The 20,098-nt window shown below is 49.5% G+C and overlaps 7 protein-coding genes across 7 annotated transcripts; 2 read left to right on the top strand and 5 right to left on the bottom strand.

The window, feature by feature from the left end:
* Positions 1–172: 172 nt before the first annotated feature.
* Positions 173–2,694, top strand: N7525_005545 (uncharacterized protein; the record flags this gene model as incomplete). The annotated part of the gene is made up of 2 exons (XM_002564670.2): positions 173–280; positions 352–2,694. The coding sequence occupies 2 exons, from the start codon at positions 173–175 to the stop codon at positions 2,692–2,694; spliced, it is 2,451 nt and encodes an 816-aa protein (XP_002564716.2).
* A 900-nt stretch (positions 2,695–3,594) lies between these two features.
* Positions 3,595–4,711, bottom strand: N7525_005544 (ribosylnicotinamide kinase; the record flags this gene model as incomplete). The annotated part of the gene is made up of 2 exons (XM_002564671.1): positions 3,595–4,420; positions 4,533–4,711. The coding sequence occupies 2 exons, from the start codon at positions 4,709–4,711 to the stop codon at positions 3,595–3,597; spliced, it is 1,005 nt and encodes a 334-aa protein (XP_002564717.1).
* Positions 4,712–5,289: 578 nt separating this feature from the next.
* On the bottom strand, positions 5,290–8,988 carry N7525_005543 (DEAD/DEAH box helicase; the record flags this gene model as incomplete). Its single annotated transcript, XM_002564672.2, has 2 exons — positions 5,290–8,027; positions 8,115–8,988. 2 exons carry the CDS (start codon positions 8,986–8,988, stop codon positions 5,290–5,292), a joined length of 3,612 nt encoding a protein of 1,203 aa, XP_002564718.2.
* A 384-nt stretch (positions 8,989–9,372) lies between these two features.
* On the bottom strand, positions 9,373–11,550 carry N7525_005542 (putative HMG box transcriptional regulator; the record flags this gene model as incomplete). Its single annotated transcript, XM_002564673.2, has 3 exons — positions 9,373–10,890; positions 10,940–11,085; positions 11,211–11,550. The coding sequence occupies 3 exons, from the start codon at positions 11,548–11,550 to the stop codon at positions 9,373–9,375; spliced, it is 2,004 nt and encodes a 667-aa protein (XP_002564719.2).
* A 2,054-nt stretch (positions 11,551–13,604) lies between these two features.
* On the bottom strand, positions 13,605–14,303 carry N7525_005541 (uncharacterized protein; the record flags this gene model as incomplete). The annotated part of the gene is made up of 2 exons (XM_061213436.1): positions 13,605–13,961; positions 14,067–14,303. The coding sequence occupies 2 exons, from the start codon at positions 14,301–14,303 to the stop codon at positions 13,605–13,607; spliced, it is 594 nt and encodes a 197-aa protein (XP_061070457.1).
* A 1,761-nt stretch (positions 14,304–16,064) lies between these two features.
* N7525_005540 (40S ribosomal protein eS6) lies at positions 16,065–17,209 on the top strand (the record flags this gene model as incomplete). The annotated part of the gene is made up of 5 exons (XM_002564674.1): positions 16,065–16,169; positions 16,286–16,358; positions 16,461–16,481; positions 16,596–17,013; positions 17,113–17,209. The coding sequence occupies 5 exons, from the start codon at positions 16,065–16,067 to the stop codon at positions 17,207–17,209; spliced, it is 714 nt and encodes a 237-aa protein (XP_002564720.1).
* Positions 17,210–18,389: 1,180 nt separating this feature from the next.
* On the bottom strand, positions 18,390–19,649 carry N7525_005539 (ribose-phosphate diphosphokinase; the record flags this gene model as incomplete). The annotated part of the gene is made up of 5 exons (XM_002564675.1): positions 18,390–18,543; positions 18,637–18,909; positions 18,989–19,361; positions 19,427–19,518; positions 19,579–19,649. The coding sequence occupies 5 exons, from the start codon at positions 19,647–19,649 to the stop codon at positions 18,390–18,392; spliced, it is 963 nt and encodes a 320-aa protein (XP_002564721.1).
* Positions 19,650–20,098: the final 449 nt, after the last annotated feature.

Genomic DNA, 20,098 nt, shown 5'->3' with positions numbered 1-20,098 from the left:
GCTTAATATCTTCACGTACCTTCCTAATGTTGTTTGCTACCTTGATTTTCCTTCTTCAACTTCTCTTCTCTTCTCTTCTACTCTCTACTCCTTTTTTGTTTTCCATCTTCTTTCCTCTCTATCAGTTTCCCTTCTCCATTTGTTCATCTCCATTCATCTCAGGGAGCCCACCATGGAACCCACCATGAACCCTAACGGCAGCCCTCTCAGCAACCTCGATTTGTGGTGCGACTGGAGCGGTATTCCAGAGGAACCGGTGTCTATCACTATTGCCATGGAGGTAACACTGAGAACCAGGCAATCCTCGAGTCTTTGCTTTATGTCTCGGTACTGACTGTCGTCTGAATTAAGCTACAAACCTGCGGTCATCCCAACCTCCATTTACCAGTCCTCAATGTCCAGTCGCCGAACATCGTCAAGTGCCCGTCTTGGGTCATCCGGTTGAAGCCCGACTTCCACTATGATACCGACACTCCACCCGAGAAAGAAGCTTGGCGACCTGGCCAAGAATATAGTGATGAGACCGAGAGATACCCTGCCAATAATGACTCTGTTGCGGAGTCTGCGAGAGTTGTTGTTCACGATGGTTCGCGGGATGAAGGTTCCCAGGATATCTTTCCTCGTACTGTGGATATCTCGGGGATGTACACCCATGTTGATAGCTCGGGTAGCCCAACCTCTTCTGGCCCTCGCACGAGCCAGGTCGCCAGCTTGGGCAGCCCACGCTCTCCAAACCCTCGTAAGAGATCTGCCAAGGCTGCTTCTCTGCCAGACTCAATCCCTCCTGACGATGAGTACCAAGGCACCCGACACAAACTTACGATGACCAAGATCGACCCGTCGGGACTGGAGCCTGTGTCCCAGGATAGCACCACCACCGAGCAGATCGTCACACCCATTCACAGTCCTCCCGCCAGTCTTGATGAAACCAGCGTGATGCCTGAGAACATCCCGTTGCCTCAAGACTCGACTCCAGGTCCTGTGTCAGTTTCGCCGAGCGTTACATCTACATCTGAGCATCTCTCGCTCAACGGAACGACAGTGGCGGTTGACAATGTACCTGAACTCGACGAAACACCTCCTTTGCACATTGCAGAAACTCCTAGCAAGATTGATTTGAGCGGTACTAAACCGCTTACCGAAGCGAACTTGCTCCAGCGGAATTATGATACACTCTCGACTCGTGGGTGCAACGGAAGCTTTTCTGACACCGGAGACAGTGACAAAGAAAGGGAGGACTTGCTTCTTTCACTTGACGCAATCGGATCGCCATCATTTTTCTCGTGCCCTGGGTCGAACCCTCTGCCCCGGACGTCCGCAGAAATTGCCGAAGAGCACAAGTCCCAGCTCATCTTGCACAATGATATTCTTTACGTGCACACTCCTCCCATCGTCTACTCCGCGACATACCAAATCGCAATTTCGCTCAAGGTCAGGCTGCAGAAAGGAAAATCAAAGGATTGGTGGGAGTTGGCTGTGAGTGGACTGCCTCGACTCGCCCAATTCGAGTCTGGCTATCTCTACTTCCGAACACCCCCGGGTCAGGGTATGGAATTTGTGACTTCATCTTTCAAACGGCATACCCTTGTGGAAAGCTGCTTGATGGCCCAGTTTGACAGTGGAAAAAACCTCGTGGCTGCGTTCCGTAAGTGCAATGCAGAATACTACGGACAACTCAAGGACTACAAAGCCAATACAGTGATACGGATGGAGGTGGCTGAGGGTCCATCGTCCTGTCTGATCAAATACAATGCTGTTTGCTCCATTGATCTCATCAACCACAACTTCTGGGCCGAGAAGTGCAAATTCCGCCTTTTTGTGCATGGCGGCCCAGAGGGCGAGTTTGACGCCGTTTTCACTGCTAAAAAGCCTCTGGTCAACTCTATTCGGCTGCAATCAGATGGCATTGGAATTTCACGCATCAATATTGTCAGCATTCCGCAAGCTCTGGACATGTTCATAGTGTCGTGGGAGGTCAATCTGCCACGAGGCAAGGCTGTCACTTGGCAGCCATGGATAAAAACCACGTTGTATAGCGAGGCTGAAATTATCCTCCAAGAAGATTACGCCATTTATGGTCCCAATCATGAAATTGTACTTCCGAAGTATCTGAATGCTGATACTAGATGTCAGTTTTCATGTGGCCAACCAGGAGGTATCTGTGTTCCGGAGCTTAATTATTTTAAGCCCCAATTCACTCGACCTCCATATCTCCATGATGGTTTCGCCATTCACAAACCTAGCCTGACAGGGCCTTTATCTGGCAGAAGTCGAGCTTCCAAGTCTACGAGTACACAGACCCTAGTTGCCGAGACTCCAGCTCCGGTCGCTGGGCCAAAGAAGCCACGCCATGTACGCGGATTACGCACCCTGTGGGGCCTGGCCAAGTTCTTTTTCTTCCTTCTCCATGTGCTTGGTTTCGTGGCCTCTGTGTACTTGATCTACTGGTCGTACTTGCTGCACAACAGTGTGTTCGGCGAAGTCTATGTCTATGGCCCAGAGTACGCAGAGAATTTCACTACCAATTCTCAAGAGGCGGAGACTGTCCTGGCGGAGTTTAATCTTTATCCTGAGCTGATTCAGCCCGAATCTCAGCAGAACGTCAACACCAAACCTGCTGATATCACCCCAATGCCCCTGAGAGACCGCATCGATTACCTTCTCGGATGGCGAGGACCAATTGCGCAGGAGTAAATTCATTGGTGATGGGCGTGACTCAGGATAATTTCAAAGGTTACGGAGGAGAATACCGGGATATGAATAGGAAATCGCAGAATCAAGTGCCGCCATCGGTAGATTTAGCAGATAGCAAACATGAATACAAAAAGAAAATCTATTGATCAAGCCAACGTATACGTACTATACTACCTTATATTCCAGAAGAAGTCAAGAAAGACCAAAAAGACGGAAAATCAACTGTCTTATCCAGTTCGAGGAATCGACTACGAGTCTGAGATTTTGACCCGGGAGTCCAACGTCCCAAGTGAGTGGACACCATATGTCGCGCCGATGAACAATCTGAATCTGCTACCGATGAACAGGACTGGGAGGCCTTAGGTGGTGAACAATACGATATTCAATTATTCGTGCGGGACAGAATTGCTAAGTTGTAACCCTGGAATGACGAAGACCACGATATATCTAGCTGTATAATTAAGAGGATTGGTTTGATTGACGCCCTTTTGTTTTTCTTTATCCTCGGTAAAAGGAAGTAGACACGGGACGTTCATAAGTAGGTAGCCTATTCTTTGAATCCTTAGCAGGCCTGTTAGAAATATCAATACCTACAGACGGGTGAGTGAAAGCAGAGGTTCCCTGATCAGGTAGACCTTGACCATAGGTAGCCTAGAACCCTCCATTCAATACATGACTGGATCATCAGACCGCATCGACTGCCTTGCAGGGTGTCGAGGACCAATTTTGCAGGAGCAAGTCTTTTGACGACGGAGATGGCTCAGTATCGTTAGGAAGAAGACCTGGCTTGAATGAGATATTGCAGAAGGCGTAGGTCTCTCTACAGTTACTAGATAAAGTAAAAGGCAAAACCATTAAGCCACTTGTACAATATCATTTAGTCAGTATACACAACTATACCTACGTCCGATTCAAATAATATCCCAAGATCAACTCAACAGCCCACCTCAAAACAACATCCATCCCTGCACTCCCACAGCCCGGAGCAACCTCAACCCCAACATCCCTCCTAGCCCTAGTCCCATCCCCAACCCTCCGAACAAGATCCTCCTCCGCCAGAGCACCGTCCCCACCCTCCCCATCCCCATCCCCATCCCCATCCCCATCCTCAGCAATCAACAACCAAGCATGATCCGTCACATACCGCGGCCAAACAACATCATCCACATACCCAGGCGGATCGACCCAAAAATTCTGCGGTGGCCGATCATCCTCAGCATCAAGATCAACCTCGGTGCTAGTCTTCCCATCCCCACCATCTCCCCCATCCGAGCTCTGCACTGGCGGTTCCGGCGCCGCCCCAATAGTCACATACCCACTCCTCCCCTCCCGCCTCGCCTTAACAAGCTCATACGCCGCAGGCAGGAAAAGATGAAGATGTATAGCGTCATGCACGGAACGGAGGACGTGTTCTTCGCCCCCGGATTCGGACGGAGGCGCAAATAGCAAAAATCCCTCTAGGAATGCAATAGTCGGGTTCTCGGTGCTTTTCCTCGCCTCGTCCTGCAATCGAGAACTAATAATACCTCGCAGCTCCTGCACGATCTCGTCTGGCACGCCGGAATCGGTTGCGTCGTTTTGGTCTTCCTTGCTCTGGAGTCGGGGTGGGAGGGTGCCGTTTTCGCGGACGTAGTTCAGTGCTTGGGTGAGGAAGGGGATGTCGATTGCGGAGGCTGTGTCCCAGTCTTGGATTCTTTTGCCGGTGCGGGTTGTTGTGTATGGGATTCTGGGGTTTGTTAGTGTGGGGTTTGTTTGGGGTTGGGGTTGGGGTTAATGTAGGATTGTTTCGCTGAGATAAGGTGGGTATATGTATGGAGCTGAAGAAGAGGTATACGTACTTATCGTCTGGGAAATAGAAGTCATCTTCGTGGATTATGAATGTGTTTAGACGGGAGTCCTTGGGCTTAAGATCCACCCCGTAGAATACACGCTGCAGTAACCGCGCGAGGGTCGTCTTGCCGCTGCTCGAGGGCCCGGATATCCCTATTACCACGGCTTTCTCGTGAACTGGCTTCATTGTTTTTTTCTGGGTTGGGGCAATTGGAGAATTGAAGCCAAGTGAGGGGTGAGATCTTGTCAAAAAGGCTTATCTTCTTATCGGGTTTGACCCCGCAGATTGCTACCTGCATGTATGCATGCGGATATAAGAGTGGTATTTACCTTGTTATACCTAAAAGACCCCGAAAAGACACCGGAAAATGGCATCCAAAGATGTAGCTGCTTACATATGACCTATTATCATGGTAAAAATCAGACTATCAGTCTTATACCAAGGCCATATGAGACTATTCTTCTCTTCCTACTCCAAATCACAAGTCTAACCAGGACCTAAAAGGTTACATACATATGTACGTAGAACTGATACCCACCTGGGCATATTAATAGCAGCAGTTAACACCTGGGCAGCTAGCTGGTCCCAATTTTGAGGGATCACGCGCGCTCTAACCGCTAGCCTGCTTTATCTTATGTTACCATGTATCCTTGGTGTATAAACCAATTCTTTTTTCTCTCGACTTGAATAAGTAAGGTTTCTATATGGGTATAAAGTACGCAGAAATCCGACATATCGCTAGAACGTAAAAGTGTGAATATGCATCATGGCCCGAACGGCCCGAACAACGAGACCCGCCTCTCAACACCATCCTGGGGTAAATCTGGCCCAGAGTGCATCGGCATGTATTGCGCTGGACCAACGCTATCCCACATGACCGCCACGTGCTCTCCAAAGCCAGCCCGCGGAGGCGCAGAAACAGGAGCCCCAGCACCAAAAGTTGAATTCAGCATGGGAACCGGCTGCACACCCATGACCTGATCATGCTCCGCAAAGCCAATCCGAGGCCTCTTGGCCGGTGACCCCTGAACACCAGTCGAATCGGAATCGGCATCTGACTCCAAGGTCCGCGGTATGCGCGGCGGTCTGGGCCGCGATGGCCCGCGCGCAGGGACCACCTCGTTATCAGGAATGGGCAATTTATGCCGATCGAATAGACCGAGTGGATGTGCCAGCGGAGCCATTCCGGCCGAAGCCTCATCCGGCATGGGTAGGAATGGCTCGTTCTGAATGATCTCGCTCATAGTCTTATCGTCCACCGGGTTCTTTCCTGCGTGCTTCGTTTCCTCGTCGGTCATGTTTTTACTGCGGTTGAGCATTCGATGTTCGAGGGTATCGCCTAAGACGAGGGTTTCGACGTAGACGGGTCTTTTCTGCCCGATTCTGTGGGCTCGTTTGATGGCTTGGCTCTCCACGTTACGTTCCCAGATTGGGTTGACGATGTACATTCTTGAGGCTTCGGGGATGTGGAGACCGTGCGAGGCTTCTTTGACGCTCATCAGTAGAACGCGGACTTCGTGGGTTTGGCGGAAGTCGCTCAGATTCTCGCTTTTGAGATTGGATCCCATGCTTGCGGTACTGGCGTATGTGCGGAATTTGACTGCTATTAGGTCCAGGCCTTGCTCGACCCAGGCAGCGACGTTGTCATGTTCGTAGAAGATGATGATCTTGTCGGTTTTCTCGAACTTCAAGACTTGCTCCAATAAGTACCGAAGCTTGGCTGATGCTACTCCTTCCAGCTTCGTTTGTGTCAAGGGCGAAGTCTCCGGGAGAGTGCGGAAGATCTTCTTCTCGAAAGTTTGATTTTTCTTCTTCTTTTTCGAGGTCGATCTGTTTACCGGAAGATTCGTCGACTCGGTGGCACCACTGTGAGCAGAAATAGCTGTCTGGCTGTGTTTGGTTAGCTCCCGACGAACTTTGATACCCTCTCCCGCAAGACCTTCAGCGGGATCAGGCGTGCGGAGATGGTGCATCACAAATTCTTGCGCGCGACGGGCCTGGGTCATACCCATGAGCAGGGGCTCGTGGTCAGCGTCTGTGCCATCAAGCGCCCACATATTGCGAGCATGCTCTGGGAAATGCCGAACAAAGACTCCAAGCTCGTGCATTTTTTTGAATCCATTCCAGCCAGAGGAACTCATTGCCTTTCGTGCGATCTGGATTCCTTGTTTTAATTGGTTGAGATCCGCCACTGTCATCTTCTCCTGGTTTTCCTCTAGGTATTCTAGGGCAATGTCCACAGTACCTTGGACATCATCATCCCCAGCCCACCAAAATCCAGCCAGACGTAAGTTCTGTATCAACTCAGTGAGCTTCTTCCTGTTCTTTTTGTTCGTCTCGTCAAACATGTAGTCAGGACCTTCACGTTCAGATGTAATGGCGTTGACTGCGAGAGTGAAGAGGAATATGTTGATGTACAGACGGTCGTAGAAGGTCGGCTCAAGGTAGACCACCTTGTTATACAGTGGTGGAAGAGTGATCTCCTTTTTGACCGTTTCATACCGGTGTCGCACAACAAGACTCTGGAGAGTGGCACGTAGTGATGGAGATTTTCGGGGCATTCCATCTTCGCCCACCGTTCTTGTGTGAGTTTTCCAACAATCGTAGGAATTGTTCGACCAAGGCTTGAGATCCAAGAAATTACGGACCATGAAGCCCAATTTATCCAGATTTCTGATTTCATGTTCGACGACATTTCCCGCTTTTTTGCGGGGTTGCAAGAAGGCATGCTCGTCCGGTGACGATTCAGTATCGTCTGTGTCCATTTCCTGTGAAGCAATGCTAAGTTCCACCCCGTACAATTCTGAGAGAGGGGTTCCTGAAATCATCCAGCGACGCTCGAATTTCAGCTTTTTGAGCAAGTCGACCATTTCTGTTGTTGTACTGGCAAGGTCATGTCCTTCATCGACAATAACTCGCAACCAATGAAGATTGAGAATAGGAGATTCCGGCTTCTGTCCATGTTTGTCCGGTTTGGGGTTCTCTCTGTTGCATCGGCCTTTGGAGAAAAGCACAATATCGAAGTTCAGGAGTTCGTCCGTTGATGGTGTTTTGTCCTTATTTCGCAGTATTAGGACATTCAGATCGGTTGTGTGGATAGCGATCTCACGTTCCCAATGGTCCAGCAAGTTATCCGGCACAATAACGAGTGTACCGGAGCAGAGAAGAATTCGGTTGGCCGATCGAGTGTACGCTGAGGCTTCTCTTTGGCGTTTGCTTTTCGCTGGTTCGACGTAGGAGCCACTGTTGGTCACACAAGCCTTCCTACAATTACTATAATCTTTCCCGTCTGCCAGCATCCGGTCGAAGTGGTCCTTCCAGGGCAGGGAAAAGCGACCAGCAGTAGCAGCAGCCATTTGCATTAATGTTCCAGTCTTGAACCTGATGGGGTTATTGAGTGTCTGGTACTCCACGGGGATTTTGGGGAAATGTCCCCGCGTAGCCAATATCACAGCAAGACTGATGAGAGTTTTTCCGCATCCCATAGACTCTGCCAGAATCCCTAGTAACAGTCAGTATAGTTCACCAATATATTCATAACCCGCCCAACAATAATTGAGCAGTCAGCGCCGAATATATGAGTACCCACCTCCACAGGCCTCGGGATACAAAATCTTGTAACTCAAAACGGTCCCAGACTCCTTATCATAATAGAACTCCGACCCAGTCGGACCCCGCCAAGGCTGGAATCTCGGATCAAGCGTCAGCGCCGGCGCTGTCTCCCGCTGAACCATCACAGCAGCAGACTCGCGCTGGAACTCATAAAGCGTTGTTTTAAGACCTCGAACCGAACTTCCAAGCAGTTCCTCCATGGCGTTCCGGGAGTGCAAATCTGTTACGTGGTTCAACTTCAGAGTGGGTTCTTGCAGCGTATTGAATATGTAATATAGGGATTCTTCTTCGCTATCGGGTTGAGCTTTCGCATTTAAACCAGCACGGGCGCCAGCCAAGCCGTTCCATGCTTCAGAGGTTCTGTCAATCATGGACATGACAAGCTTGAGAGCGGACCTGATAGTCTTCTCGGAATCGCCACGTTTTCTTAAAATGGGCTTCTTTTGCTGTGCCTCTGGAAGCACAAAGACCTGTACATTGTTGCCGTCGCTAAGGGAGCGTGTTCGGATCCATTCGTGCTTTTCCAGCAACGCTATCTCGGAGCTCGGGTAGAGGAGCGTGCATGAGTATTTGCGCAAAATGCCGGCTGGGATGTAGTGATCAATACGGGAATCTGTTGCCTCTGGGTTATGGGTTTCAAGAGGCCCGTCTGTCACATCTGGGTTGAGAGGCTTATTTGCCTCTGGGATGAAAGGGTTGAGAGGCCCATCTATCGCCTCTGGGGCTTCAAATTTCACATCGGGCTGAGGACTACTAGACGGCGGCACATAAGGAAGCCCTGAAGGTAAATCATTCACCTCAATAGGTGTTCTGCTCCAGCCGCCCAGGGTCCATTGGGTTAGCTCCGACATGGTGGATAGTTGCAAGAGAGAACAAGATGCATGGACGAAACCATATTCGGAGATATTGGCAGAATAGTGACCGCCTTTGATAAGCGGCTCCGCCCTACTCCAGACCTGCCGGGTTGGCGTGTGGATCAAGAGGGTCCGAGCCCCCACGGGTTGTTTAGGACGTCCCTTTCCTTCTTGATTACATTTTACATCGCTCAATTGGTATATTAACCTCGTTACAATGTTTCCACTATTAATATTATTATTAGAAGCACGATGGGCCATCATCAAATTACAATCTAGTCTATCACAAGCCCAACCAATGAATCCTTGAAATCCTTGAACAATGCACCTAATTCCATTCTCTGTCCCGCCCCCACAGCAGGCTTGAGCCTGAGCCTGAGCTTACTGAGTCAAAAAGTCCTCAATCTCAAAACCCATCCGCTTAAGCGCCTTCTCCTCCAAATCCCGCCCAACAACCTTCCTCAGCACAACCGTGCGCGCATCCTGCAGCCGCACCTCAACCGGATTCCCACCCACACGATCCAGCTCCTCCTTACTGCACTCACGAATGTAAACCGTGATATCAGGACCCACGCACGCGCGCCACAGCGACGCCATCCACTGCCAGTGGTCAAGCGGCGCATAGGAGTCGCCGATGGGCGTGGAGCAGGCGAATGCGTCCGCCGTGGTGAGCTGGTAGCGTGGGACGAGTGCGATTGGCACGCCGTAGTGACTGCCTGTTGTGATGGCGCTGGCCTCGGAGCCGTTCTCGCTCGACTGGGCCGGGGAGTGGATGTGCAGGTTTGCGGTCTTGGGGATGAGGGTGCGCGGGGAGACGTTGGGGGCTGGGGTTTCCTCGTCTGTTATGGAGCGGGCGTCGACGGAGCCGGCTCTTGAGGTGGATTTCACGAAGCCGATGACTTCGTCGGAGATCCGGTGCCAGGCGGAGATGGTGTTGAGGTAGTCGACTGTGGCGTCGCCCATCTGGCCTTCTGCGGAGGTCGGGCGGGGTGCTTTGATTTCTGGACCGTCGAAGACCCGGACGTGGTACTTTGTTTCCTTTTTTAGGAGGTTGTTGAGGTATTCGACGGCTGTTTGGACGAGGTCTGGGTCTTGGCCGTCCACGGCGATGACGGGCCCGCGGGCTGGTGGGGTGCCGTCCCGGAACGAGGGGAGGAGTGGTGGGGAGATCTTGGCGAGGACTTTGATCTTGTTGAGGAAGGGGATTGTCATGACTGTTGCTTCGACACTGGACCCTTCTTGTGGGTAGGGTGTCATGGGAGTCATCACCGGTGTTGTGGTCTGGAGTGGCGGTAGCTTCAGACTCGGGTCCGGGTGTGGTTGCCCGGGAACATTTTGATATGGCCGTTGCGGTTGAAGCATGGGTAGATGGCGTGGCGGCATATCAGGGCGAGCACTCCAAGGGGTCATCGGGTGCGGTGACTCGGGAACGCCACTGCCAGGACTGCGGTCCCGGTAGGAGGGATGTAAAGTTGGCTTGAATGAACCGTGAGACACTCGGCGGCGTTTGTTATCAGGAGACCGACCACCGGGTTCCTCCCAGTGTCTTTGGCGAGAACGGGGATCGTGATCCGTCTTTGCCGACTTTGGTACTGGATTGGGGTCCTTCTCGCGACCTTGGTGGGTTCTTGGCAAGCCATTTGGGTGTGCATTTGGGTGTGGTGACGGTGCTGAGAAGTTCGATGGTGGTCGATACCCAGACCCACTGCTGGGTGTGAACGGAGTCATGGGGGAAGCGGGTGCATTCATCAGTCGACCACCACATCTGTTACAATGTGATGAACCAGACGGGTTGTGCCCAATACCTGAGGCCGCACTCCGAGCGCTGCCATCCCGACCATACCGCCGAGGCTGGTAGCGGTAGTCCGGGTATTGCTGCTGATGCCGTGCTTTTTCCTCCTGTGATTGTTAGCGGTCGAAACCACATTGGCGGAGATAGTTGTCTTACCTCTGCAAGTGCCTTCCATTTACTCTTGTCATCCTCCGAAAGGGATCGCCACTGTTCCCCGATAATCTTGGAGATCTCGGGATTGGTCAAGCCAGGGTTATGAGCGACCACCATGGCCTGATAATGCTGACGATACAGGATAAAAGCTAGATTTTTGCAGAGTATTAGCCATGTCCATGTTCGAGAGATCCGATCTGGCTAATGACGACCAAAAAAGAAACAATCGAAAAGCACTTGCCAATCTCTAACGATGCGGACAATATCGACTCACCATTACGAGGCCGGGGGATTTTCGGATCCGGTTGACAGAGGCAGAACTGCATAGCACTCTCCTTGTGTGATTTGATGGGGCTGGTACTGCTGGCTGAAGAAGAGGAGGATCGGTCTGATCTGTCTCGCAAGGGCAGTTCCTTGGTGGAGATCATGGGCCCGACAGGCTTGACAGAGCCATTGGAGGACATTTTGTGTGTCTCTTTGGGCCCGTTCAGGGAGATATGTTGATGTGTCTGGTGTACCGTTGAACGGGGATCAGAGTACCTGACCGAAGCCCCAACTGGACCGTCGACAGGGTGTCTCATGGCCATGGCAGACTTGGGCAATTCGTCGTTCATGATTTTGTGATCGAGTAAATTGCTCGGTCTAGGCAGAGTGACTTGAGCAGACTCATAGCGTAGAGCAACAGGGTTAGGGAGAACTCGATCGTAAGACATTTATTTAATACTTTTTTTCTCTCAATGAAAGGGCTCGAAGGCGATTGAATGAAAGAAGTAGGGCCCCAAGAGAAAGGTAAAAAAAAAGTATCAAAAATCAAAAACATAAAATAAAATAAAAACAAGTATAACCTTTTGAAAGAGAACAAGTGAATTTGGGGGCGACCCCAAGAAATAACAAGAAAGGAAGAGGGGCTAGAGACGAGCAACAAAGAAAGAGAATCACGACTGGAGGGGGGGAAAGGGAAATAATCCCAATAAGAAATTGAAAGACCGGGGAAGACCCAGATAGGACAAAGCGAAGTCTATGGGCGTTTGGACAGGAAATAGTTCTTTGTGGTGTTCGCCCCCGGAATCCCTGTCTAGCCTTTCTTTGATCTAGATTGCCCTTGATATTCAAAAGATAAAAAAGAAAAGAAATATAAAAAGTACGAAAAGAAAAGAAAAGAAAAAGTTAACAGTGGCTTTTCTTTGTTATAATTCTCCTATTCCTACATATGGACCTATGGAGACTAGACTTGAAAACCTCACTTTCCCTATACTTCCAACGACACGGTAGTGTTCAGAAGATTAACCCCAACCTTGGAAGGAAAAATAATAAAAAGAAAAAAAGAAAAAAAAAAAATGATGTGTCAACTAGCAAAATCAAACCAAATCCCCTAATTCCCTAATTCCTTTCCCTAATCTCCCTAGTATTTTAGCCAAGGCACTAGAGTCATTGTTTTCTTTGTCTCCCGGATGCGGCGACCCGTGATCTCAGGGTCCACCTGTCACGTTGGCGTTGATTGGTTTCCTCGTAACGAACAAAGAAAGGACTTACCTACTTACCTACTAAGTATACAGGTATACAGGTATACTGGTTATAATGTAATAGGCTAATTAAACAATTATTTTCTGTTTAGACTTTATTTGATTGTCTAGCATTGTCACCTGGACTGATCTTCTATTATCGAGGTAGAGGTAGAATATATTCATATTTGAAAAACTATGTAGGATCTCGATCCGCCGATCCCTCGATATCCCCCCCGTTACTTCGTATAGTCACTTGCTTTGACTTCGAACAATACCACCCCTTATTTTCTCTTGTCTCGGGTAATCTGGATCTTCCCGTTTTCCACTGCAAGTTCCAGTCTACTGGTTTGACATCGGTACTACCGTGTTAATTCCTGAGTCAGTGAGATCCACTTGGTCCTGGAACCCGCATCAAGTATAGTGCGTTTGATCGGGTAGCGACATCGCTTTAGACACTTTGCGAGACGTCATATTTGTCACTTTTCTTTTCTTTTTTCTTTTTCTTTTCTTGACTTGTTTGTCTGAAGAATTAGAATTCTCATTGATCTGGACAATGTCTAAGCTGCAAACCCCCGTCGGGTGTGGCGCCGGACACTTCCCACTTCCTTCGGATTCAACAGAATCTCAATCCCATGGTAGATCTCCGTAGCCATGAGCCGGTGAGCTAAAGGACCCAAATGCATTTCGTCCCTGAAGATCAACAGTGTCAGTGTCAGTGTCACCGTGGAGAATAGCATTTTGACATGTCGATCCCTTCCCCCCACGTTTCTTATAGAAATAGTAATGACGAACATTGAAAAAAAAAAAGAAAAGAAAAGAAAAGAAAAAAGGAACCCCTTACCAGAACAGATACTTATCTGGATGCTCACACTGTTCCTTCTTTGACATCATGACCCGGAACCCACTCTCCACACAAGGCTCCACGACATTCTCCCATCCATCCAGCTTCCTGCCTAAAACCATTCTCCTCCCCAATACCCACCCCCATAGAGCTGCCAGTCACGGATGCGGTCCATCATAAAAGCATTAGTATCATAAAGATACACAGTACCACTCCACTCCCTGGCCACCTCACCGAGTTTCCTATTTCACTCTTCCAAGATCCGCACCGTATCCTTGTCCTGACCACCAGCCTCGAACCCAAGGAAAGTCACGTCGACCGTCTAAGGCAGAATGACCCTCAGCCCCGTTGTACTCAATCGTTCGGACAGCGTATCAAGCTGATCCATAAGCGTTGCAATGCGTCGCTTAACCGATTTGCTCGCTGCGTCGTAGTCCTTGCTGACCAGGCTCCAGAGATCCCAGACGCCGAACAAAACGACGAAGATCGTGCGGTCCTGTCGGGACCGGACCGCTTCTGCGGAAACGTCCTTCGTCGCGGCTGTCTCGGCGTCTAGCCATTGCTGGAGCTGGGACTTGAAGTCTGTTGGGTGGGTCTGAGATTGTCGGTCTAGTAGATTGAGTTCTTTGTTGTCGACCACCGCGCCCGTGGTCTTGTTTTTGTGGATTTGCTGTCTGTGCTAGGTTCTCTTGGTGGCAGGATAACTAATCGTGTTTCAGTGGATCTGTCAGATACGATGCTTGTTTCTCTGTGTTCTATACTTTCTCCCAGGTGGTTATCTTACCATTGAACAAAGCCAGTCCGTCCATATCTTGCCTTGTGGCGAGTTGGGTTGGTTATCGCTCCATGAGTCCCCGAATACGACTAATCGCTGGTCGAATGTGTTGGCTACTTGGAATGGGTTCGGTGCTAAAGGGACGATATCAGAGAAACTCCTTGACGTCAGAAACCATGCTGTGGTGAGAACCATGTAGACTGCGACAGCAGACGGTGCATAGAAACCGTTCAAAATGCGTGTCATGGTGAATGGGCGGCCAGATGCTAGGTAGGCCCAGCCGGGCAGTGTCGATCTCAGGTCTTCTACTTGTTTCGGATAAGAGTCGACACGAAAGTATGGTAAGCTCCCAGACAGCAATAGCAATGCGACACAATGTAATCAGAAACCAATATCTCTCAGGTTCTGCGGGGAACAAAGTATTATCCTCCAGATTATTAGAGACTACGACGAAATCTCCACTCGGACAAGAAGCACTGGCAAGGTCGGGTATGTGGCGGTTTCTCCAGAAACGCTGCAGGAAAAAGATAGAAGATAGAAGTAGGACACAACTGTCAAGACCATGATACAGTACTAGAATACACAAGAAGTAGCACCGATAAAACTGGAAACCCCATATTAGTCGTGGATTCGTCACATCTGTAGATTGGCCGCGTGGCTTGGATGAGAACCGAGTAGACTAACATCCGACTGGGCAAATCAGAGTCGCCGATGTAATTTCTTTTCGCTTGTACTGGGCTACAATTGCTCGATCTGGTATTTTCTTCCGTATCGAAGCCTCTTGCTGATATTTGGGTTCTGTTCTTTCATATTCGTCGACGAATAGTGGAGATCAGTCTAGACTTACTTACATCTCATACAAAGCCCAGCACACAAGGCCACGTCTGGTTTCTGTTTTGCTTTGTCTCAAGGGATTTGACATTATTTGGCCTTGTCGTCTGACACGAAATTGTTTCTTGGTACTATGGATATGCCAAGACATTGTATACTGCAGATCGCTAGAGCGGAGAAGTGTGAGACATAGTGTCTCTATTGGGAAATAGATAAGGGAGAATAAAGTACGGAACAAGTATAAGGTGGATTTGCCCAATTAATCATTTTCATCTTTCTAGCTATGATACGAAGGGGACAGACATTCAGAACACATACAAAAACACACCGTAGTGCGATCATAAATATGACCTTGGAACGTCCCTAATATTGTCTTGAGCCAAATGGATCATATTTCCGAAACCCCCAGAGCTTATCCATCTATCCTTATGAGATAGTTCTTACAAATACAGGGGTTGTCTACTCAATAATCCATGCACTGGCGTTTGCAGTGTCTGACATGCGAATGGTCCAGATCAAAGGCCGGGTATAGAGTCAAACATGGTTAGTGGATGCTGTTGATTTTGCAATTGTCGTACAAGGCTCGTGGTGGCTGTCAATGAGTCGCTTTGTGAGACCGTACTCAGTCTTGATATATAAAAGTTGGAGTTTGGCCCGGTCGAGACCACATCATGACCCGAAACATTCATCCATCATTCCGTTTGTGAGTCCCCGTCGGTTGCATTCGAAAGTCGCGCTAGGAGGTCTCACGCCTGAGTAAAACAGCACTGTGTTGATTCAAGGCGGAGCAAAAGCTGTAATTGTTGGCGGTGCTGAATATGTGTTGTCTCTTGGATGCATGGTTGGCGGGAATGAGTCGTATATTCATCGTTGAGAGAGTTCTTTCCAAATTTTTAGCCCCTCTGTAGGCACCCACACCTCAACATTCTATGGACATGACTGAGTTGATGAACGAGGAAAAGAAAATGCCAGGGTGCTGATAGTCAGTCACATGACATGGTAAGTTCCCACTAAACCTCATTAGGAAACAAAAGCCCTACTTCCCACACGTGACACGTGACTTGCACCTCGCTAAGCCGGCGAACTAAAAAAATCCACAATACGGACTCCTTCGACGACAATCTCACAAATCGACAACACCCGCGCTACCGTCTTGACCGCGCCGCCTCCGTCAAGATGAAGCTCAACATCTCCTACCCGGCCAATGGGTCCCAGAAAATTATCGAGATCGACGATGAGCGCAAGCTCCGTCCCTTCATGGAGAAGCGCATGGGCACCGAAGTCAGCACTCCCTTAAACCACCATCCTTCCCCGACTGTCCGACAATTCAATCGATGAACAACATACACACACATACGACTATAGAGAACGACTGGCTAATTGGGATTTTTGATTAGGTTGCCGGCGATGCTCTCGGTGATGAGTTCAGCGGTTACGTGTTCAAGATTACCGGTGGTAACGACAAGCAGGGTACGCATACAATCCCCCATTCCCAGCGTCGACTCGATAATGGAAAAAATGGAATTCAAACGCACAACGAGGATCAACAATGCTGACAATTTGAATTTACAGGTTTCCCCATGAAGCAGGGTGGTACGTACACAGCCGCACAACAACCTGGGGAATAACGAAAAAAAAAAAAAATTATATCCAACCCCAGGGATACAAGCAACAATCGACAGCATACTCATCGAATAATTTCTACAGTTCTCCTCCCCACCCGTACCCGTCTCCTCCTTTCCGACGGCCACAGCTGCTACCGCCCCCGCCGCACCGGTGAGCGCAAGCGCAAGTCCGTCCGTGGTGCCATCACCGGTCTGGACCTTGCCGTCCTTGCTCTGTCCATCGTCAAGCAGGGCGAGGGTGAGCTCCCCGGTCTCACCGACACCGTTGTCCCCAAGCGTCTCGGCCCCAAGCGTGCCACCAAGATCCGTCGCTTCTTCGGTCTCGACAAGAAGGACGACGTCCGCAAGTTCGTCATCCGCCGCACCGTCACCAAGGAGGGCAAGCAGGACTACACCAAGGCCCCCAAGATCCAGCGTCTGGTTACCCCCCAGCGTCTCCAGCGCAAGCGCCAACGCGTTGCTATCAAGCGCCGCCGTGCTGAGACTGCCCGTGATGCTGCGTAAGACTCTCCCTCTCCTGTTTTGTATGCTCTGATCGACGATCTACGGGTGTATTGGTTTGATTTTGGGAAAATTATCTTGAACTAACGGTTACATAGTAACGACTACGCCAAGCTCCTTGCCGGCCGTGTCCACGAGGAGAAGGCCAAGCGTGATGAGCTCCGCAAGCGGAGGGCTTCCTCCATGCGGAAGTAAACTTCCAAACCCGCGGTTTTATGATTTCGTTCTGCGGCGATGGGGTTTAATGGAGGAGCTTCACGTCTCTGGGATGATTTGAGGGGAATTCACAAAAAATGGATCACTCTCAGGGGCGCGGAGGATACATGTGTGATAAAGAAAAAAGGGAACAAGAAAAAGACACGGGGGAACAGGTTTCAAAACGTACAAAGCAGGCTGAGTGGTTGATACTCCCTTGTGTTTGGCTACGGTGATTTCGGGCCTTGGGAGTCGCAATGCATATCTGTGTTGAACCTACCTTTTTTTGATGACCCTTTTTTTTTGAATGGAGTGCATGCAAATTTCAATACTCAGTTCTGTCAATTGCTATCTTTTTTTCAAGGAGTAGGCGTAGTTATATTTGGTATATTTGTATGGGATATATTTCCTCTTTGTGGGCTCTTGGTGTACTCCACTTGAATGGAAGTCACTTACGCTAGTCGATAATGTGATTACTTTAATTTCCCCCGCTTCGGCTGATTTCCCCAAGGTATAGGCATCGGTCACGTGCTATATACAGTCTCAATAGGGGGGTGGAAAGACGTTCAGAATTATGTTTTTCAAGGGGTATGACTGCAATTTGCAGTCAACGGTGGATGTCCTCTATCAGATGTGTTTCCGCTCCCTCTGTGCGGCTAATAGTGCCAAAGCCGTATGTATGTTCTTGCTATAGTCCTATATATGTTGTAGGACGACAGCAACATATCAAATCCTATCAAATCAAAACAGCCGATTTAAAAGAGTCCATAGCAGCACTACCTCAATAGAAAAACACCATGTCTAATTGAAAGTTGCAGAACAGCCCCAGGCCTTGGTAATAAAATATCAAGTACTCTGCATATGAAGAGCACACACATGCACGATGCAACCAATCCCAGCCAAGGATAACCAACTTCCGCCAGAGAGAACTGCATAAAGCCAACATTTATACGTCGGTCTCTCTCTCTTCAAAAGAAAAAAGAAATAAAAAAAATAGTAAACAATAATAAAACACCCGGGGACTATCATCCTCGTCCGGCTAATAAAAAGGGTCATAAAAATCGTATTTTTTTGTTTCCCGCTCACTCCACGGTTTTGCGCAACCACAGTAGGTAATCACTAGGACAAACCATAGATTTGATCCTCTGTCCTCATGCAATAATTAATTCCTGCCTCTGATTTACCCCACGGTGTGCGAGAACAAGAAGCTAACCGACTCGCCGTTGTGTGTACGACGACATGCCTCGGCCAACGTAGGGCTGATATCGATCGTATGGATCTTGTCGCACCGCTCTTGCTTGTCTCCCAGTGGCACAGTGTTGCTGACGATAATGCTGCGAGAGAGTTAGTCAAAATGACATGACACCAGAAATCAAAGTCATCCAAGAGTGCAATGACTCGTTGCTGGTATCCGGGCGTGTACATACCGCTTGAGGCAGCTACCGTTGAGGTTCTCAATCGCCTTGCCGGACAGAATACCGTGCACAACGATGGCGTTGACCTCGGTGGCACCGTGCTGCATGACGGTTTCGGCAGCCTTGGCGAGCGTGCCGCAGGTGTCGGCCATATCGTCGACGATGATAGCGACCTTGTCCTTGACATTACCGACAAGGACCATGCGTGAGACCTCGTTGGGGCGGGCACGTTCCTTGTGAATGAGCGCGAATTGCAAGTCCAGGCGATCAGCAATGGCAGTAGCACTAACAGCGATCTAAATTAGCCCTTGAACTACCCCAGTATACACATACACGTGTGGTATCGAGATAGGGCAAAACTCACCGTTTGGCGCCGCCAGCATCCGGACTGACGATGACACAGTTGGCGACATCGAGGTTCTCACGAATATACTTGAGCATGCTGGGCTCGGCGTACAGGTTGTCGACGGGGACATTGAAGAAGCCCTGGATCTGGCTGGCGTGCAGGTCCATGGTGATGACGTGGTTGCAGCCGGCGGTCTGGAGCATGTTCGCCATCAGCTTGGCGGTGATCGGAGCACGACTCTTGTCCTTCTTATCTTGGCGGGCATAAGGGAAGTTGGGGATGACGGCTGTGATGCGGCGGGCCGAGGCGGTCTTGCAAGCGTTGATCATGATCAGGAGCTCCATGAGTCCATCGTTGATATCGTTGGGTTTCGTCGATTGGAGAATGAAGACTGCAACAAGCCATAGGTATGAGTGGGGGGTTCTTGATATCACGATGAAGGTGGGATGCCCGTACCATCTTCGTCCCGGACGCTCTCTCCGATTGTGACACTGGTTTCTTGGTTGGAGTATTGCAGAACCATAATCTTGGTCAACTCGATGCCCAGACTGATTCACAGCTCTATAATTAGCCGGTGGCCTAGTCTTGACCTCGTCGGTTGCACATACCGGTCTGCAACTAGGTTGGCGAGCTCGGGATGACTGTTGCCAGTCAAGAGCTTGATGGAGTTGGTCGACATGATGCAGGGCTTTGAGAAATAGTAAGAAGAGTGGAGATTCAGTTCAAAGGAGCTCAAAACACACTCTTCTCTAAGATGACCGTGTTCGGCTCAAAAAATCGATTTTCCTCCGCGGCCCCGCATGTCTTTTTTTCTATGCAGTCTCGTGACGGGCTCACCGCCCAATGACATAAGCACGTCGCCAGTCCACGGGTCCACCACCCTGGAGGATCTATAAGTCGGACCTGCATATGGAATTCTACTCATAATGACTAGTAAAGAATTACGCAGCGGATTTGAAGGAAAAAGAAATAAATGCAGCAATCTAAGTACATAAATAGGGCACTGGAAAGAACACGGTTGACCTGCACTTCAACCGAATCCCTTACCAGGTGCCTCAGTTTTCATCTTCTCATAAAGAAACTTCTCCTCGCTGGCTCATGCCAGCCTTCCATACTTTTCTCATTCAT

This window comes from Penicillium rubens (genome assembly GCF_028828025.1).
Source record: "Penicillium rubens strain IBT 27055 chromosome Unknown utg000002l_segment0_segment0, whole genome shotgun sequence".
In the NCBI taxonomy this organism is placed as follows: domain Eukaryota; kingdom Fungi; phylum Ascomycota; class Eurotiomycetes; order Eurotiales; family Aspergillaceae; genus Penicillium; species Penicillium rubens.
This window is presented reverse-complemented; position numbering and strand designations above follow the sequence as displayed.